General features: G+C 46.4%; 1 protein-coding gene and 1 long non-coding RNA gene across 2 annotated transcripts in view; one reads left to right on the top strand and one right to left on the bottom strand.

Moving 5' to 3' along the window:
• The window catches only part of LOC309847220 (protein SPATA31F1-like), a 38270-nt gene extending 30163 nt beyond the window's left edge, over positions 1-8107 (top strand). The window contains exons 6-9 of the mRNA XM_082697154.1: positions 1448-1594; positions 2234-2273; positions 2802-2862; positions 4028-8107. Of these exons, the coding sequence (XP_082553280.1) occupies positions 1448-1594; positions 2234-2273; positions 2802-2862; positions 4028-7799 (4020 nt within the window). The 3' untranslated portion in view covers positions 7800-8107. The remainder of the gene's footprint in view (positions 1-1447; positions 1595-2233; positions 2274-2801; positions 2863-4027) is intronic.
• LOC309846075 overlaps positions 1-17888 on the bottom strand; it is a 277012-nt gene that overhangs the window by 208558 nt on the left and 50566 nt on the right. The gene's annotated exons all lie outside the window — the stretch shown is intronic.

The following is a 17888-nucleotide window of genomic DNA, read 5'->3' as shown; positions in this document are numbered from 1 at the left end:
GGTGGGTGAAGGACTGGATGCTAGAGAAGGGACCAAAATAGCCTCTTCACAGATTTTGAGCAAAAGGATTTTTTTGGCTGTGAGACTGCTGTCCACCAGGGTAAGATTCTCAAGGAAATTCAAAAGTTCAAGGTTGGAGAAATATGACAATAACCACAGATACCAATCAGGTAACATAAATGCATAAATAAATGGGCAGAGAATAGACTTGGGCCCCAGGTATCAATTAGAAAACAACTAGCTTGCTTAAAGTTATCAAAAATCCAAGTTTTTTTTTTTAAGATTTTATTTATTTATTTGACAGAGAGAGATCACAAGTAGGCAGAGAGGCAGGCAGAAAGAAAGGAAGGGAAGCAGGCCCCCTGCTGAGCAGAGAGCCCGATGAGGGACTCGATCCCGCGGACTCCATCCCAGGACTCTGAGATCATGACCTGAGCCAAAGGCAGCGACTTAACCCACTGAGCCACCCAAGCGCCCCATCAAAAATCCAAGTTTTAAAAAAATAACAAACAAAACTAAAAACCCTCCTGCAGGCAAATAGCATAGATACAGAGTAGATAAATAGATTTAACCATGGTTACCAACTAGTTTATGATCTTAAGTCAGAAGTGGCCACTAACCCCTCTCTGGAGGTAGTCATATCCATGAGCAGACAGAATTCTAGAACATGGTAAAAACAGCTCTAGAAAACTAACTTTTAAGAGCTCAGTAAGTGAATCTCGTTACTGTATCTCCGTGGAAGGCAGTGTTTATATCTCTTTCCACCTATCTGTAAGCTTGAGGCCACACAGACCAGGAGGTATTCCTCCCTGCTTCCCACAATGTCTTTTAAAGATGTCACCTTGCCCTTTTCCTCCTATTAAGCCACGGTCCCCTTGATACACTTCTGATTCCCCATCACCCAAAGCCTGTAATATCAAAGCTCTCCATTCTCAAGCCATAACCAGAATCTGCCCTCCCTAAGCTCAGAGTGCTTCACAGATATATTTCTAGTACAGGTAGGGGAGTTAATGGAGATTCCTCTGTCCAAGCCACTCTTCCTAAAAAGGTTCCCTGTGTCCCTAAACATTGTTTTCTGGGGACAGGTCACCAGATAGTTACAAAGGAGAGAGCCAAGACATCAGGCCGATATAGAGTGGGCTGAGTAAAGATCAAGTGGAGGCAAAGACACTGCCTATGAGTAGACACCTTTAGTCCCAGGCTCTATAGCCCTTACAGACAACTGAACACTATCTACAGATTCAGTCACCATATAAGCTTCCCTAAGACACATAAAAGTCTTTGACACTACACCTGCCTTGTGAAACAGTAGGGCTTTGTGATGCAGTCTGGTGACCTGGTTCCATCATCTATGAGGCGGAGATGACAAGGCATAGCACTGGAAGTCATTAGGCACCAGGACACTGAATGTCTAGATATAGGAGTGGTTGGTCTCCTCATGGTTTAGACCATGTTGAGCCATAATGTGGTTCTGTGGGATTTCAAGTATCCCTTATATACCTATGGCTTCATCTTCATTATTCTTCTAATTATCTGGCAAGTAACAAGGAGTTACTGTGGATTGAGGTTGGAACCTAAAAGGATCTGCTGCCAGGTAGGGAAATATTATGACCATGATTAAACTAATTATGCTTTAGATAAGAAGCTTTTAAGATCTCAGAGTCTCTCCTTTTATCACCCCCCCTAATTTTTATATCATACATTCAGTAACTCTTATATGTTACTTCTCAGAGACTAGAAATAATTATTTTCCAGGCCACGCTACAGTGTATACTAGTTGAAAAATAAAGAACCTTTCAGTCTGGTTTGGGTTGGGATCTAGATGAAATGGAATCTACATCCTGGATCTCAGACTACCTCCCAATAAGTCGAATTTTTCTGGTTGGTGGTTTCTATAGACATTTGTTAACAGAAAATCTTTGGCTATTACACCTACACACCCTTTAATCTGTTCTACTTTTTCTCTTGCTTCATCATAAACTTCATGCATAACTTCTCCTGGAAAATAAATGAGAGGTATTGAGTATGGGAAAGCCTTAAAATAAATAAAAAACAAGCAGATAAGGGAAACTTTAAGGTAAAAAGAAATGGGTATGGAAAGAAAAGTTAGGGAAGTAAATAAAATATAGACACATAGAAAGGGATTAGGAAATGTGTATTAGCTTTGTCATGTTTTAAACATGAAAAAAAAAAATGGTGTCCCAGCTTCATACTTTAACATTTTGTCTTTAAGCGTCACCGAAGAGTCAAGATAAGAGATGCAGCAACAAGAGGTAAGATCTACATCTCTGTTCTGACTCCCCTCACTATGGACAATATTCCCCTAACTCCTGTCCCTCTATGACCCCTGAAACAAGTAGCCAGGTACTCTAACCACTGAAGGCTCCTATTGCCCCAGCTGACAAATTCTCCCAGAAGACTTTCTTGGGTGGGAAATCAGAGCCTAGGAATGTCCCAAAATTCTCTACCTTACACCTGCCCCTGGGAATGAAGAATGAGGAAGTAGGACAGAAGCCTTTTTTTTTATATATAGTTTTACCACCCTGTGGAAGTCACTTCATGTCTCAGTCCATGATCCAGGAAATGGGAGTCTCATGATCCTGCCTCACTCACAGTGTGGTTGTGATGATCAAGTGAAATTGGGTCCAGGACAGCATGTTGCAATGGGTTAAGTTGTACACAGACATGCCTTAGAGCATTGACTCTTGGGGTTTTCAACCTCCTCTTACTCAAGGCCTCTAGCTTCCTACAGGATATCCCTGCATCCTCTCATTTCTTGTAACACTGTCCTGGTTTTTCAGCTAGGAGATTTTGCCAGGAAGAAGCTGAGAAACCATGGGAGCTGCTCTCTGTCATGAAAAGGTGATCCCTTCTTTGTGGTCTCCAAACTCTCAGCCTGGCCTGTGATGATTTCTCTGCTTGGCCTGGGGCAGGGAGGAGAAGAGGGATAATGTCTGGGAGGGAGTCAGACACAGTGGATGGTGAAGACTGGTTGAGAGGGTTGCCAGGGCAGAGGGGGATCAGGTGTCTCAGGTAGGAGGAGTCTCCCAGTTCTGCTCTGGCTAGGTTCACAGTGGTCCTGAAATTCAGGATTTCACTACTATGTGATTCACTGAAGATGCTACATGAGTTTGCACTCAGCCACAGACAAGTTATCCAGTCAAGAGAATAGGCAAATGCCTGCACAAATAAATGACCATGCCATATTCCCTTTACAGTTACAGCTATTCAAGGGCAGACCCCTGGGAACCTGCTGATATTAGCTCCATGGCTTTGTCTTCAGGGAGGCCAACTCCTAGGACAGCCCTCAGAAACGAGCCTGTCATCCTTTTAAAAGCTCCAGGAATGGGATTGGCTCTCAAGAGATGCTATGTATAGGATCTAGGACACTCCATAATCCCCAGAATGTGGAGTTCCCACAAAGACCTCATTTTCCACAGTTTAGGAATATGAATGGCCTTCTTAATCCCAGATGAGTCTGACTCTCCGTTCTCCCTGGTAATGTTCCTGGTGATGCCCCATCAGCTAACCATTGGCTGCCCACTTCTGCCTTGTTCCTTTTTCCTGGTTCAGCTTCTCAACATAGATCAACAGAGAATGTACCCCACCTCCTAGTCTCTCGTGGCTCTGCATTTCCATGGATTGTCTGAGACCTTGCCCAACAAGCTCCAGACCCTCAGCCCAGCCCAGCCAACATAACTTAACTATAGCATTTTCCTAGGAGGAAAAGAGGGGTGGATAAACACCCTGGGGGTATAGGCCCAAAGGCTCCCAGGACTAGGTGTGGGTGGACCAAATCTCCAGGCCACGCTCAAAGAGGCAGGTGTTGGGGTGCCTGGGTGGCTCAGTCGGTTAAGCGTTCCACTCTTGATGTCAGCTTGGGTCTTAATCTCAGGGTTCTGAGTTTGAGCCCTGCTCTGGGCTCCATGCTATGTAAGGAGACTATTTAAAAAAGCAAACAAGCCAAACAAACAAACAAAGAGGCCGGTGTCACTCCATCCATAACTGTTGTCCTCTTCCCTCCCAGCCAGGGCTGGCTTCCTCAGGAGGGAAGTGTGAGGCGGGTCCTATGTGCAGATACCTGCTGCGAAATCTGCAATGCCATGGCTCTGGAAATTCAGCAGCTGTTGGTGGGTGAGAACACCCTGATCTCTCCCCCTTCATCGGGACCATTGCAGGATTCCTCTTGCCTAGAGATTGTGTCTATGCCTACTGTGTCTTTTGACCAGAGTCTGCAGCAACACTCCTTACACTCCAAAGCACTTGCACTTCGATCTACAACCCCCCCAGTGTTGCAATTAGTGGATCAGAAATCCTTAACACAGTCGATTGTCCCGTCAGCTGGTACAGTTAAGATCCATGATTGCTGGACTGAACATCTCCAGCTGGGGCAGGGATTTCAGATACAGGAGGTGCCCACGGACCCAGAGACTTTATGTTGTTCAAGACTTGAGGAGCCCAGGGTTCTAGTGAACCAACAGGAGATGGTGCAGAGTAGCCCCACCCTTGACTGTGGAAATCAAAGGCTACAGCCCTTTAATTCCCAGGTCTCTCTGCAGACCCTGAACGGAGAAATCACTACCCTGACACACCCTATGGCCTTGCATGTGGTTACTGTCCTCCCTGCCCACCTGCCATTCCTCAGTCCTGAAGTACTGAGACTTCTTGAGGTACATGTGAAAAAATGGATGCATTTCCAGAGGTGGGGGCTACCCAGACGTGTGGAGGAGTCCCTGAGGCAGCTTATGCCAAATCCGCCATTGTGTTACCAACCTGTAAACAACCAACCAGTTTCTTTCATCCAGAAGAACAATTCTAAGTTCCCTATTGAAAAATTGGGGACCTATTCCTACCAGACCTGGGGTTCATGTATGGCCAGCCAGCCTACCCAGGCCTTCTGGATTTCTGAATGGTCCATTATGGACCCAGAACAAAGACACCACCACCAGCAAATCCCAAACAATATGGCTGTGGCCTTGCACTCTCCAGGCCTTGAAGACTCAAGTGGTCTCTATGCACTTCCTGGGTACCAGGATCATGACTCAGTGGGCCATCTGCAGCAGAAATACAGCCAGCTATTCTGTGGACTCCCTTCCCTGCACAGTGAATCATTGGTTAACACCTTCCTAGGCTCTCAAAGTTTCTATATGAATGGGAGCATGTCCAAGCATCCCTTGAAGGATCCTTTTCTTTTCAAGGAACTTTCTATTCTCCCTCTGTTACCTAAAACTCCACCCCAGTCAACCACACCCTCCTCCCCATCCTCCCCAAATTGGGTCATTCCATCTGACTACCAACAACCTCAAATAAGTGTCCCATTTCTGACCCTGGCCGAGTGTGATGCCTTGGAGTGGCACCTGCTGCAGAGGCAGCTCCAGCTTCAGTGGGGCTTACCAGCTGTTTTCCAGAGACCTCAGCACACCCAGAACCCCGTGCAATATAGGCCATGTGGCAAAGCCCAGTCTCCTGAGACAGTGAAAACTTCCTGGCCAGTGAAGCCCATCACAGTCTTCACTAGGGAATTAGTCTTCTTCCCAGAGCATGCCCGGAGACTGCTAGAATTCCACCTCCAGCGTCAGTTAATTCACCATCGCTGGGGCCTGCCCCAAAAGATCCAGGAATCCATCCAGTTACTTCTGTCCCCCACTGATCAGTCAACTCTGTCCTGGAGCAGCACAGCCCTAGCCAACATGCATGATCCCCAACCTACAGCCATAGAAGTCACTGAGGTCGATGACCCATTCTCAACCATCACAGACCCAGTGTCAATCCCCATGCCACACTTGTTTGAGCAGGCCAAGGCAATATTGCAGAGCCACATCAACTCCAAATGTGGGCAGATTCAGCAGGGCAAGGTCCCTGCTCGTGTATATAGCTCTTGGCAGTGCATAATTCCTGGGGGCCTGCAAGAGGCTCCCTTCACTTGCATCCCAGAAAACAAGCCCTTGGAGCTACAGGCAGCAACTGACTCTGCCCTACAGCAGAAAGCTATGCCCTGGATACCAATGGCCCTTGACCAACAGCAACAGGCCTCACCAGATGCTGTCCCTGAACACCCTAAGCTGCCCCAAGCCCTGTCCGAGGGAGCCATTGAGAAACTGGAGACAACATTGCGGCACAAGTACCTGGCCTTCTTGTCAGGGCTGCCAGCTCTTTATTATGTGGCTCTCTCTAGGGCCATGGCACCGGCAATCTCTACCCAAGCTGTAATCACAGGAATGGTGCCTGGACCTGGTGAATTCCCAACTGAACCTCTGACTCAGATGATCTCATCTGAAGAGCAGTCTCTGAGTCCTGGGCCAAGCTTTCAAGATGCCAATGAGACTTGTGCAGACATTGAAGATGAGCTCCAGGTTGAAGAGCGGGTGGAAGAAATGATCAAGATGGTGAATTTAGAAAGCCAGGCAGAGGCCTCTGGGCCCTATACACTCAAGAAACCCATCTTAGCCAAACTAAATTTCCATCTAAGAAAGAAGATCCTAGAGATACAACTTGGAATTCCCATAAAGGCTAGGCTGTCCAGAGAACAAACTGTAGCAAACTCAGACAACACATCCACACAGGATTCTCTAGAGAGTCTAGAGAACCTAGGAGAAACATTGCTCCAGGATCTCCCCATCCCACCAGATACTCCTCGTGTCCCAGATCCAGAATGGCTCCACCTTAAAGAACAGCTGGCTCTTGAGTTAAAGGCAGTGCAGCAGAACCAGAAGCAACCTAGTTCAAGAGAAGTATCTCATGGTTCTGCCCACTGGGCCTCTAAGATATCACAACCCAGTGGGGACATGACAGAGGCCCAGGTGCTCTGTGTTCAGTTGGAGGCCAGTGTGAACAGCCCCAGCCTGGAGGAGCCCTGGAGTCCTGAGTCCCAAAGCCCTGGCCACAGCAAGGACTCAGCCCATGTCCCCATGCTGGCAGAAAAGAGAGAGGACCCAGGGAAACCCAAATTGGCAGGGGACCATGGAGAAGGGGATGCAGGGTTTGCACACTCCTCCACAAGAGACATAAGCCACCCTGATGAAGCCCAGACACCAAAAGGGATGCTTCTGAACAGGACACCTCACAGCCCCTGGCGACGGAGCCGTAGCTTTCATCTTGATGCTCCCTGTGAACACAGTACCCGACATCACCCTCAGATTAAGCTTCCAGAGCCACCTCCAGGAATCCCTGGGGTGAAGGTACCTGAGAAGAATGACCCGCACAGCAGTCAAACCAAGCTTAATGTATTCCTCAAACCAGCAAGGATTCCTAAGAATGCCCAGCCTGTGGTGCCCCAGGCATCACAGGGCCAGCTTTTCCTGGGCCAACTCGTTCAGGGTAAGCCTTTGCAGGGCCCAACTTTGAAAGGTCAGGTTTTGCAGGGACAGGTGATGCCAGTCCACACTCACAAGAGGCCCAGCCTTCCAGAATCAGGCTTGAGAAGTAAGATGAAATCCTTTCTTCACTGTTTTAACTCCAAGGCAAAAAGCAAAGTGCATGAGGAATCCATGTCCTCTACAGCCGGGAAAGGGGCCAACACCAGAAAAGAAAATGCAGAAAAGGGCCTGGCTCCAGCCAAAAGTTCCATGGGGCAAACCAAGACAGAGAGGACAAGAGGGGACTCCAAGGCCCAATCTTCCCCCACTGAGAAGCAGGAGGGCCTGGCCTTCTTGGATGGTCCCCATTCCCCTGACAGTAAACTCCGGCACCGCTCCCGCTCTCACCAGCTCCATTCTGCCTCAGTCCTGGGCCACCCCCGCCACTGCCCTCGGCACTGTCCTCGAGTGGCTTGTGCTACACAACCAGGGAATGTACCCTAGCTCTCACCTCCCACCTCAGAGAGAAACGTTGGTCTGCTCAAGAAGACCCAACACAATCAAAAGTCATTGTAGGCTCTTATCTGTATCCCTTGAAGAGGATTGCTACTGTCATTTTCATTTATGGTGCAGGTGGGGCAGAGTGCCACCCAAAATACACTCTATGTCTCTAAGCAAAGCACTGTCTGTCTCCTCCTTCTCTCCACTGTGGTGTGTTAAGGGAAGGCATGAGGGGAGGCTGAAGTGTCCTTCCCATATAGAGAAGGAACTTTAATCCACTCTTAAGCTGGGTCAGCTTTCCACACAACTCCTCCCGGCCCACTCTGGACTATGGATAAAGGGGCTTAGGCAGAGAAGGAAGGTAAGGTAAATAAAGGTCAGGCTTGAATTCTATAATGGCTTCCCACTGGTGTCTTTAGCCCCAGAGGAGCAATGTGGACTTGAGGATAGTAGTGATGAGGAGGATTGGCCACGAATCCCACAGGCAGAATCACTCATGATTTCCTTAGAGGCCCACAGTCTGCGGGGGAGGTTTTTAGAGGAGTGCCATAGTGCTCCAACCTTGAGGAGGTATGTTGTGTTTATCAAAAATGTAGCTAACAGGACAGGATGTCAAAAGCAAATGATAGAAATCTCCCCCTCCTCTGCTCCCTGTTGGTTATTGGCAAGACCTTTCTGGAGAGCTTATCTGGAAAGCTGCTGTAACTCTCTTGCCTATATCCTGCCCACTGCCTGCCAGCTGCATGGACTCTTGGAATGAAGATCAGAGTAGGTCATGAAAAGGGACATTTCCCCCACTCCCAAGGGCAGGCAGGGAGAGAATCAGGGAGGGGGAGCATGTAGATGGGAGATCAGAGTACCTGGGACAGAGGCTGACTGTTCCTGACCAGGGTATGATAAGGAAGCAAAGCTAATTTACTTTGCACTCAAAAGAGCCTGGAGCCAGGAAGGCAACCCAAGATTCAAGTGTTTTGGGGGGAAGTAGGTGAGTAAATCTGAGCTTCAATCTATTTGTTTTTAGTGTGATTAAGAGTGACTGGCTAAGTGTTGAAGCTTCTGGGAAAGAACCATAAACAGGAGTGGTTTTCCAAACACATTCAGTCTTGTGCTTGTGCTATGAGTTATTTGTATACCACCTACAACTGCGACCCTTCTCTATTTTCCTTCTTTCCACCAGTCTTGCCTTCCTGAATATACACACATAAGTGTATTATGTTCATTTTTATATGTTCATGCATGTTGTATGGTGTTGAAATCAGCTGTATCCTCTCCCAGGATCTGACTGGTATCTTCCCCTCAGAGGATAACTCTTCTCTCCCCAGCCAAATTAGTCTGCCCACTCCCGCCTTTGATGCCTGTCATCTTTCCCCATTTCTTATATCCCCCTATATTTCAGAAAACACCAGAACCATTCACTTTGACTCTCAAAACAAACAAAACAGAAACAAACAAAAAAACTTTTAGGCTTTTGTAGTGTGCTGTTCCATTAAAAGTCACGGAAAATGGACAGGGATCCAGAATTTAATGCCACACATGAGGCTCCAAAGCAGATAAGCTGCTCAGAACTGAACAGGGACTGTGGTCCTTTCAATTTTTCTGAAATGTGCAATAATTGGCTATTTCATAGTAATATCTGTTTCTCGTTAATGGAAAGATGACATGAAGTTCTCTGAAACCCCTGGAATATAATGGAGAAACTATCTCAGGCAAGCTGAGATCTGACCATATCTTGTCTATACAGTCCCTCACACACAAACTAAATGAAGTCCCTCATACAGACCTGTTTTATGAGGACTCTCCAAGAGCTTGCCATACTAAGGCAATATTAGAACTCTTTCCCACTTCCACTTCAGTCAACCTACTCTCCCACCTTCACCCCCAGCACCACTAGCAGCCTCTGTAGCCCTGGCCACAAAGTGAATCTCTTAACGGTGGCCATCAGACTCATATATTCTCTGACCTCCCAAGGAGGTGTGATTGGATCTGTCCTACCTTTCCCCATTAACTGGGTTGGGGCAGGCATGGTGTCCTTGGAAGGAAGACTGGAATCTGGCCCTTAAGGAGGCTACAGCGAAACAGCATACCTGAAAGTTGTGCTTATTCCACTCAATATAAGGTTAAGTATGAATAAAAGATTTGGGTCACCATGAGAGGCCTGGGTGGCTCAGTGGGTTAAGCATCTGCCTTTGGCTCAGGTCATGATCCCAGGGTCCCGAGATCCAGCCTCACATTGAGCCCCGCATCACATCGCATCTGGCTCTCTGCTCAGCAGGGAGCCTGCTTCCCTTCCTCTCTCTGCCTGCCTGTCTGCCTACTTGTGACTCTTGTCAGGCAAATAAAATCTTAAAAAAAAAAAAAAAAGGTTTAGGTCACCTTCAGAAGGAGACTTCTGACTAAAATGACCAGAGAATGACTTCAGAGAAAAATGACAAGCCTGAATAAAGGGCAGCAAAACTACAACACAAGAAAAACATTACAAAATCCTTGAGCATGTTTTTACAATTTTCATGCCAAATGTGTGACCCTTGGACAGGATGCAGATTTTAAGGTCAAAGTCACAAGAATGGAATGTGAAAAAAATCAGAGTTAGAATCCTAACTGACATTTGGCAAGTTTCTGAGTCCCAATTCCTTTATCTGGAAAGGGGGACAACTGTACATCCATATCCCAAACCTCAATTACTGCTAATATACTGGTGATTCCCAAAGTCACTTTGTTGTTCTAGTCTTTCCTCTGAGCTCCAACTATATAGCCAGTCAATAGATAGGAAGAAAGTCCATCTTGCTCCAAACACAATGCAGATTGATTCAAAGTTTCTAAACAACATCTACCCCACCAAACTGCTTTCTAATGTCATGGAATGGTATCACTATACATCCACTTTATTTGCTTGGACCATACATCAAGTCAGTCACTGGGTTCTAATTTTGATATCTTTGACATCTCTCAGATTTGCCTCTGCTTTGAGTTCAGTTTCACATCCTTTCTTTCCTAAAAAAAAATTACAGTAGTATCTCATATTCCCAGGGCTTATAATAGGGGCTGGCATATGGTAATACCTTAATAGACTTGACTCTAAAGTCTGGTCTGAGGAAGCAGATAAATTATTACATCAATGTGATAAGTACTATGGTCTATGAGCTCCTGCCACAGGAGTAAGTACTCAACTGATGAGAACCTTAGGGTAACATAAAAGGCTCACAATAAAAATGACCTTGAGAGGTATCTTTCATTTGACAATTAAAATATTTGTGTACTTAATATGTGCCAGGAACTATGCCAGACAAAATAATCACCAAGACACAGGCCTTGCCTTCAAGGAGATCATTACTCTATGGGGTAGTCTCATGCCTCCGAACTTGAGTCTCATGCCTCTAATCAACATATACAGAAGTGCCTGGGTAGCTCAGTTGGTTAAGCATCTGCTTTTGGCTCAGTTCATGATCCCAGGGTCCAGGGATCGAGTCCCACATTAGGCTCCCTACTGAGCAGGGAGCCTGCTTCTCCCTTTCCTCCTGTAGTTCCCCCTACTTGTGCTGTCTGTCAAATAAACAAGTCTTAATAAAAATAAAAAATTAAAAAAGCACAAAAACACGATGGTCCTCAGAGAGAGATGACTGATTAGATTGACTGACTAATTGATTGATGTACATGAAACCATGAGACTAGAAAAGATCACCAAAGGAATCAGTGAAATTAAGAAAGAACTAAGGACTGGGCTTTGGAATATTCTAACTAATAAATTGGAGGAAAAAAGTTATATAAGAGAGGAGACTGAGAATCTGTAGCCAGGGAGGAAGGAAAAGCAGAAGAGTATGGTATATCATAACCAAGAGGAGAAAAGTATTGCAAGGAGATATATGCAACTGTGTCAAAAGTTGCAAATGGGCCAAAGAAAATGAGGACTCAGAATTGACCATTAGATTCAGCAACACAGATCACTTATGGCATTGAAAATAGTTTGGTGAATGGTGGACATTAAGGCATGACTGGAATGTATTCAAGAAAGAATGGAAGCAGAATAACTGCTGATAGCAAGTGTAGTCATTCTTTCAAGGAAGTTTGTTTCATAGAAGTGCAGAAAAATGAAATAGCAGTAGAAGGAAGAGGGACCCAGAGATGATTTTTTTAAAAGGTGAGTGACATCAGGGATATCTGTGTGTCTCAGTCGTTTAAGCGTCTTGACTTTGGCTCAGGTCATGATCTCGGGATCTTGGGATTGGGAGTCTTCACATGGGGCTCCACATTCAGGGGGGAGTCTGCGTCCTCTCCCCCTCCCTCTGCTCTTTTCCCTGCTCGAGCCCTCTCTTTCTCACAAATAAATCTTAAAAAGGGGGAGGGGGAGGTTTATGACATCAATGACAACAAAAAAGTCTGATTTAATGGCCAAATTATGGAAACTGCTCAAGCGTCCATCAACTGACAAATGGATAAAGAAGATATGGAATATATGGAACTAGAGAATATTATGCAAAGGAAAATTAAAGAAAAACACCATGTGATTTCACTCATTTGTGGAATTTAAGAGACAAAACAAGCAAAAGGAAAAAAGAGACAGAGGGGCAAACCAAGAAACAGAATCTTATTTTTTTTTTATTAGCATATAATGTATTTTTGTTTCAAGCATCCAGGTCTGTGATTCTTACACAATCCACAATGCTTACCATAGCACATACCCTCCCCAGTGTCCATCACCTAGCCACCCCATCCCTCCCACCCACCTCTACTCCAGCAACCCTCAGTCTGTTTCCTGAGATTGAGTCTCTTATGGTTTGTCTCCTTCTCTGGTTTTGTCTTGTTTCATTTTTTCCTCTCTTTCCCTATATGAAATTCCACGTATCACTGAGATCCTATAATTGTCTTTCTCTGATTGACTTATTTCGTTTAACATAATATCCTCTAGCTCCACCCACATCATTGCAAACGGCAAGATTTCAATTTTTTGATGGCTGCATAATATCCCACTGTGTATATATACCACATCTTCTTTATCCATTTATCTGTTGATGGATATCTAGGCTCTTTCCATAGTTTGGCTATTGTGGACATGCCCCTTTGGATTACTAAATGAGGTGCACATGCCCCTTTGGATTACTAAATTTGGATCTTTGGGGTAAATACCCGAAGTGCAATTGCTAGGTTGTAGGGCAGCTCTATTTTCAACTTTTTGAGGAACCTCCACACTGTTTTCCAGAGTGGCTGCACCAGTTTGCATTCCTACCAACAGGGTAGGAGGGCTCCCCTAACAAACAGACTCTTAACTATTAAGAATAAAGTGATTGTTACCAGAGGAGGTGGGAGGGGATGGGTTAAATAGGTGATGGGGATTAAGGAGTAGACTTGTGATGAGCACTGTGTGTTGTATAGAAGTGTTGAATCACTATATTGTATACCTCAAAATCATATTACACTGTATGTTAACTAACTGAAATTTAAATAAAAACCTAAATAGATTAAAATAAAATAAAAATGGGCAGAGGAACTAATTAGACTATTTTTCCAAACAAGACATTTGAATGTCAAACAGGTACCTGAGGAGATGTTCAACATCACTAATCATCAGGGAAATGCAAATCAAAACCACAATGAGATGTCATCTCACACCTGTTACAATGGCTATACTCAAGAAGACAAGAGATGAATGCTGGTGAGGATGCAGAGAAAAGTAAACATTTGCGTACTATTGGTGGGAATTTAAATTGGTGCAGCCACTGTGGAAAACAGTAAGGGGAAAAAAATGAGAGACATAACATATTGGATGCTGACTGAAATGATGCAATCAGGAGGGACAGATGGATAAGGCAGAGCAAGAAAAAAACTACTGGAGTAATGAGGCAGTGTAGAAGTAGGGGATAAGACCAAATGCACATGTCCTAAAGATGACTTTGTCTAAAAGGACCACAAGAAAGATTCCCTCATGTGTTGTGCCTGGGTGGCTCAGTCGATTATGCATCTGCCTTCAGCTCAGGTCGTGATCCCAGAGTCCTGAGATCAAGCCCAGCTTCAGCTTCCCTCAGTAGGGAGCCTGCTTCTCCTTCTCCCTCTGCCCCTCACCCCAGCTTATGCACTGTGTCTGTCTTGTGCTCTCTCAAATAAAATCTAGAAAGAGAGAGGAAGGAAGGAGGGTAGGAAGGAAGGAAAGAGAGAAAGAAGGCAGAGAGGGAGGGAGGAAGATTCCCTCACATGTAACAAAGTGTAAGCAAAGGCCCAAAAGGATAAGGAAAGAGCAAGGAAGAGACCATGGCTGGGGATGGAGAGAGGGGTATGAAATATCAAAACCAAAAAACTGGAAGTAGAGATGGATTCTGGAAGTTACCATGGCAAATAACTATTAGAGTCTATGGAGTAGGTATCCAACAGAGAGACCAGGTGGGCATAAAAAGGTGTTTCCACTGCTGATTGTGTGTATAAAGATGCTCTCAGATGAGTGGAGAGGGAGAGATTTCGAGAAGTTTTAGATGTGTGGAGCCTAGTACATTAAGTTAGAGACCAAGAGGGCAGGTATTCCATCCTAGTGTTCAGAGATTAGGGATGTTTAGGGGTGGGAGGACAGAACTGGAAGGCAAAAAAAAAAAAAAAAAAAAAAATTGTCCTGGGGTGCCTGGGTGGCTCAGTGGGTTAAAGCCTCTGCCTTCAGCTCAGGTCATGATCCCTGGGATGGAGCTCCACATCTGGCCCTCTGCTCAGCAGGGAACCTGCTTCCCTTCCTCTCTCTGCCTGCCTCTCTGCCTACTTGTGATCTGTCAAATAAATAAAATCTTTAAAAAATATATTGTCCTGAGTGGATGTGATGGACCTCTGTTTTGGATACCTCACATCTCTCAGAAGGTGAAACCTCTGCATTCCCACTTCTGACCTACAACATAAGAGCCAAGAGCTACAGGAAGTGCATGAAGTGCTGTAGTCTCCCTATGAAATCCAACATCCCATCAAACCAAGAAGTGGTGGCAGGACTCCCTTCCACGATAGGACCCCAGTACTTACCACAAGGTGTCCACTGCTAACAGGATGCAGAAAAGTCAGAATGAGAAGCAGCATGAATGTGTCCCTCCTCTGAATGGTGACTCTGTGCCTATTAGATGAGGGCCCAGCCCCTGCTGTGGCCCCCGAGATGAGAAGATACAAGGTCCAGGCCTGTTGAGCCAACACCCTCCAGGTGTTTTCCTAAAGCATCCCCAAATATCAAAGGAGATCTTGTGACAGACACATCCTCCCTGTCAGGTGGCAGTTGGGCAGAAAGCCACAGAGCAAGGAGATAAGAGGGGAGCCCAGCATGAAGGGAATGTCCCAGAGTGGTCACAGCAGCATCATGTGGGAAGCCAAGGTTAATGTGCACACATCCTGACTTAGGTGGAATGGGTCCTTCCCATGGTCCCCTCAGGCTTTTACCTGTCCCAGAACAGTGTGAGTTCATAGTGCTGACCAAAGTCCTACAACAAAGGGTCAAAAGGCATAAAGATGAGCTGGAACAAACACCTTCAGGATTCTCAGTTTCAGCAAAGCCAAGAGCTGAGAGAAGATAGGGTCAGAGCCTATGATTCACACAGGATGTTGAGAGATGAAGCCTTGTTCATCCCATCCCATTACCCTAGCACAGCCCCCACCCTCCAGCTTTCCCGAGTCTCAACAGAGGTAAAATCAGAATAAAAGGCCTCATGGAGGATAGAAACTCAAGCATTTACACCTCCAGTGTAAATGGTGGTGGCAGGTGCTAGGAATATATCAGTGCTTGCTTGGGAACTCTGGAGTACACCTCTGACCCTCACAAGTAACATGGCATGGTGAAAGGTTCGGACCTTCTGGAGCCCTTCCTGACTTCTGCAGAGGACACCTAAGAATTCTATGGAGAGAATTTCAGGCACCTGACTACCTGCGGTGGAGGAAAGTGGCTTCTCCACAAAATCACTTCTCCTGTCAAACATTGAGTCCTAGAGGATAGAAACCATGACTGCTTCATTTTTGTACCTGCTTACCACAGCCCATCCAGGGAGAACAGTGAACACAGAATGGGAACAGGAGTAAACCCCACAGATGCTACTTTCTGCACCATGTGAGAGGGGCCTGGGCTTCTGCTCCTTCCCAGCCATCCAAAGCCTAATGTTCCACCTGGGTCAGGGGCCCACGGCAGAGGCCAGGTCTGTCACAGAACAAGGAACAAGAGTGGTTACTGCGTCCAATATAGGAAGAGGAAAGAAGAGAAGACAGCCTAGGCTTCAGGTGCAGAGATGAGGAACGAACACGATGCAGGCATGGAAGGTACTGGGGGACACAGAAGACCAGATCCCTGTGGCTCTGGCAGGGCCTGCAGAGGAATGTTCATTCCTATCCCCAGAGATACTGAGGCCAGGACCCTGAATACTTGGTCTGGATGAGAGCATAGGGAGGGAAAGGGGCCCTGGGAAGGGGCCAGAGGGAGATCTCTGTTTCCAGAAGGAGGGGTGGGCTCTGCCAACTGCCCCCCCTTTTCTGCCTTCCCCCTCTCTTCCACTGTAACTTCTCTGGGTCCATGGCCATGCAAGGAGCATGTTGGGGGCTTTCCAGAGTATATCGCTCTCCAGGTCGAGTCTGCTACAGAGGCCACAGGGGCAGGACCCTGGGCAGACAGCTGGTCTCGTGGGAATCCAGACAGCGGGAAGGGAAAGGAAGCCATTCCTTGCGGTAAATGATGCTGGCAGCTGGGGAGTGTCAGGGAAGAGGGGCAGGGTAAAGTGAGAGGCCAGAGCAGAATCCCACACATAGTCAAAGACACATGGACACAGACATCCAGCCACACAGATGCATAAACACAAGGACACAAAGTCAATGTTGCCACTGCAAAACTAATTCAGAGAACCCAGAGACATGTCCAGGAAACACACCTACCTAGACTCAAGAACACCCTGAGTCAGACATGCAGGAGCAGATGCTGGCACAAGCACCATGCAGGCACAAAGACAGTCTCCCCATTGTGTCTGCAAACAGATACAGACCATCTTGCAGACCTACAAACACAAATGCAGTCCAAATTCGTCCCTCAACATTGGTCTCCTCCATAAAGCTCCTAGGTCACCTTAAAGCAGGCCTGTCTTTCCCTCCTCTAAACTCTGCTTTCTGATTTCTGTCTCATTGCTTCTCCTTTAATAAGGACAGTCTTGGATTCACATGCACACCCTGGTCTCAACAACATGGCTGTGGGCTTTCAAAGGGAAATGACAAGGTCAGCAAGTGAGTCCACTGCCCTCTTCAGCAGCCCCATCCCTCACCTATACACCCATCCCCATCCACAGGAGTGTCCCCAGTTTACTGCAGGGTCCTGACCCCCAGCCTCTCAGCAGACACAGACCTAAAGGAAGAATAAACCAGACCTTTCAAGATAATGCTGGTGGGTATTGCCTCCCAAAATCTTTACCTTGCCCTATGCTTAACACTGTCTACCTCGAATCTGTAACCGACTAAATCAATGCTATTCCAAGCAGTTACCTAGCCCTAGATGGCTACACACTGAGAAATGTCTGTGCCTCCACTAGGCCCATGAATATCACACACTTATGACACGATGGGTCATCTGCACTCCAGGAGATAGTAGCCCCTTCATTAACACGTGCATAGTCATCAGAGCAGGATGTCCCTGGAGGGCTCAGTGCTCAGCTGTGACCCAAGAGCACCAAATGCCCAGGCCATTTGACCCTTGCTAGACAGAAAAGCCTGCAGGGGCTCAGCCCACTCCAAGCCCTGTTCTGGGACTAGCCAAGGCTTTGAGCTCAAATTTCCACCATACCCTTCCCCGGCTCCTTCCTGTCAAACAGGGAACATCTGTTGCCCTGGAACTTCACCCAGGCAGGAGTAAATATGCCTCCGACCTGGGGATGAAGGATGTGGGGATTTCCAGACTCTTGCAACAATCATACCTAGGAGCTTTATTTCAAAGCCTGGCCGATGTGCCTCTCCTAGATAGACAGTGAACCTACTGACACTGGGGGAGAATAAGGGTGAATGAGCACACCTCCTCTTCCTCTACTCCTGAAGGGAATTAAAGGGTATATTCACAATGAACTCATCAGCAGAGATAAAGCTGAAGTCAGCCATTGTACCTCCCTAATCCATTTATCCCTC

Source organism: Mustela nivalis, assembly GCF_964662115.1.
Source record: "Mustela nivalis genome assembly, chromosome: 13".
NCBI lineage: Eukaryota > Metazoa > Chordata > Mammalia > Carnivora > Mustelidae > Mustela > Mustela nivalis.
Note: the sequence above shows the minus strand (reverse complement) of the source record. Positions and strands in the feature narration are given on the sequence as shown.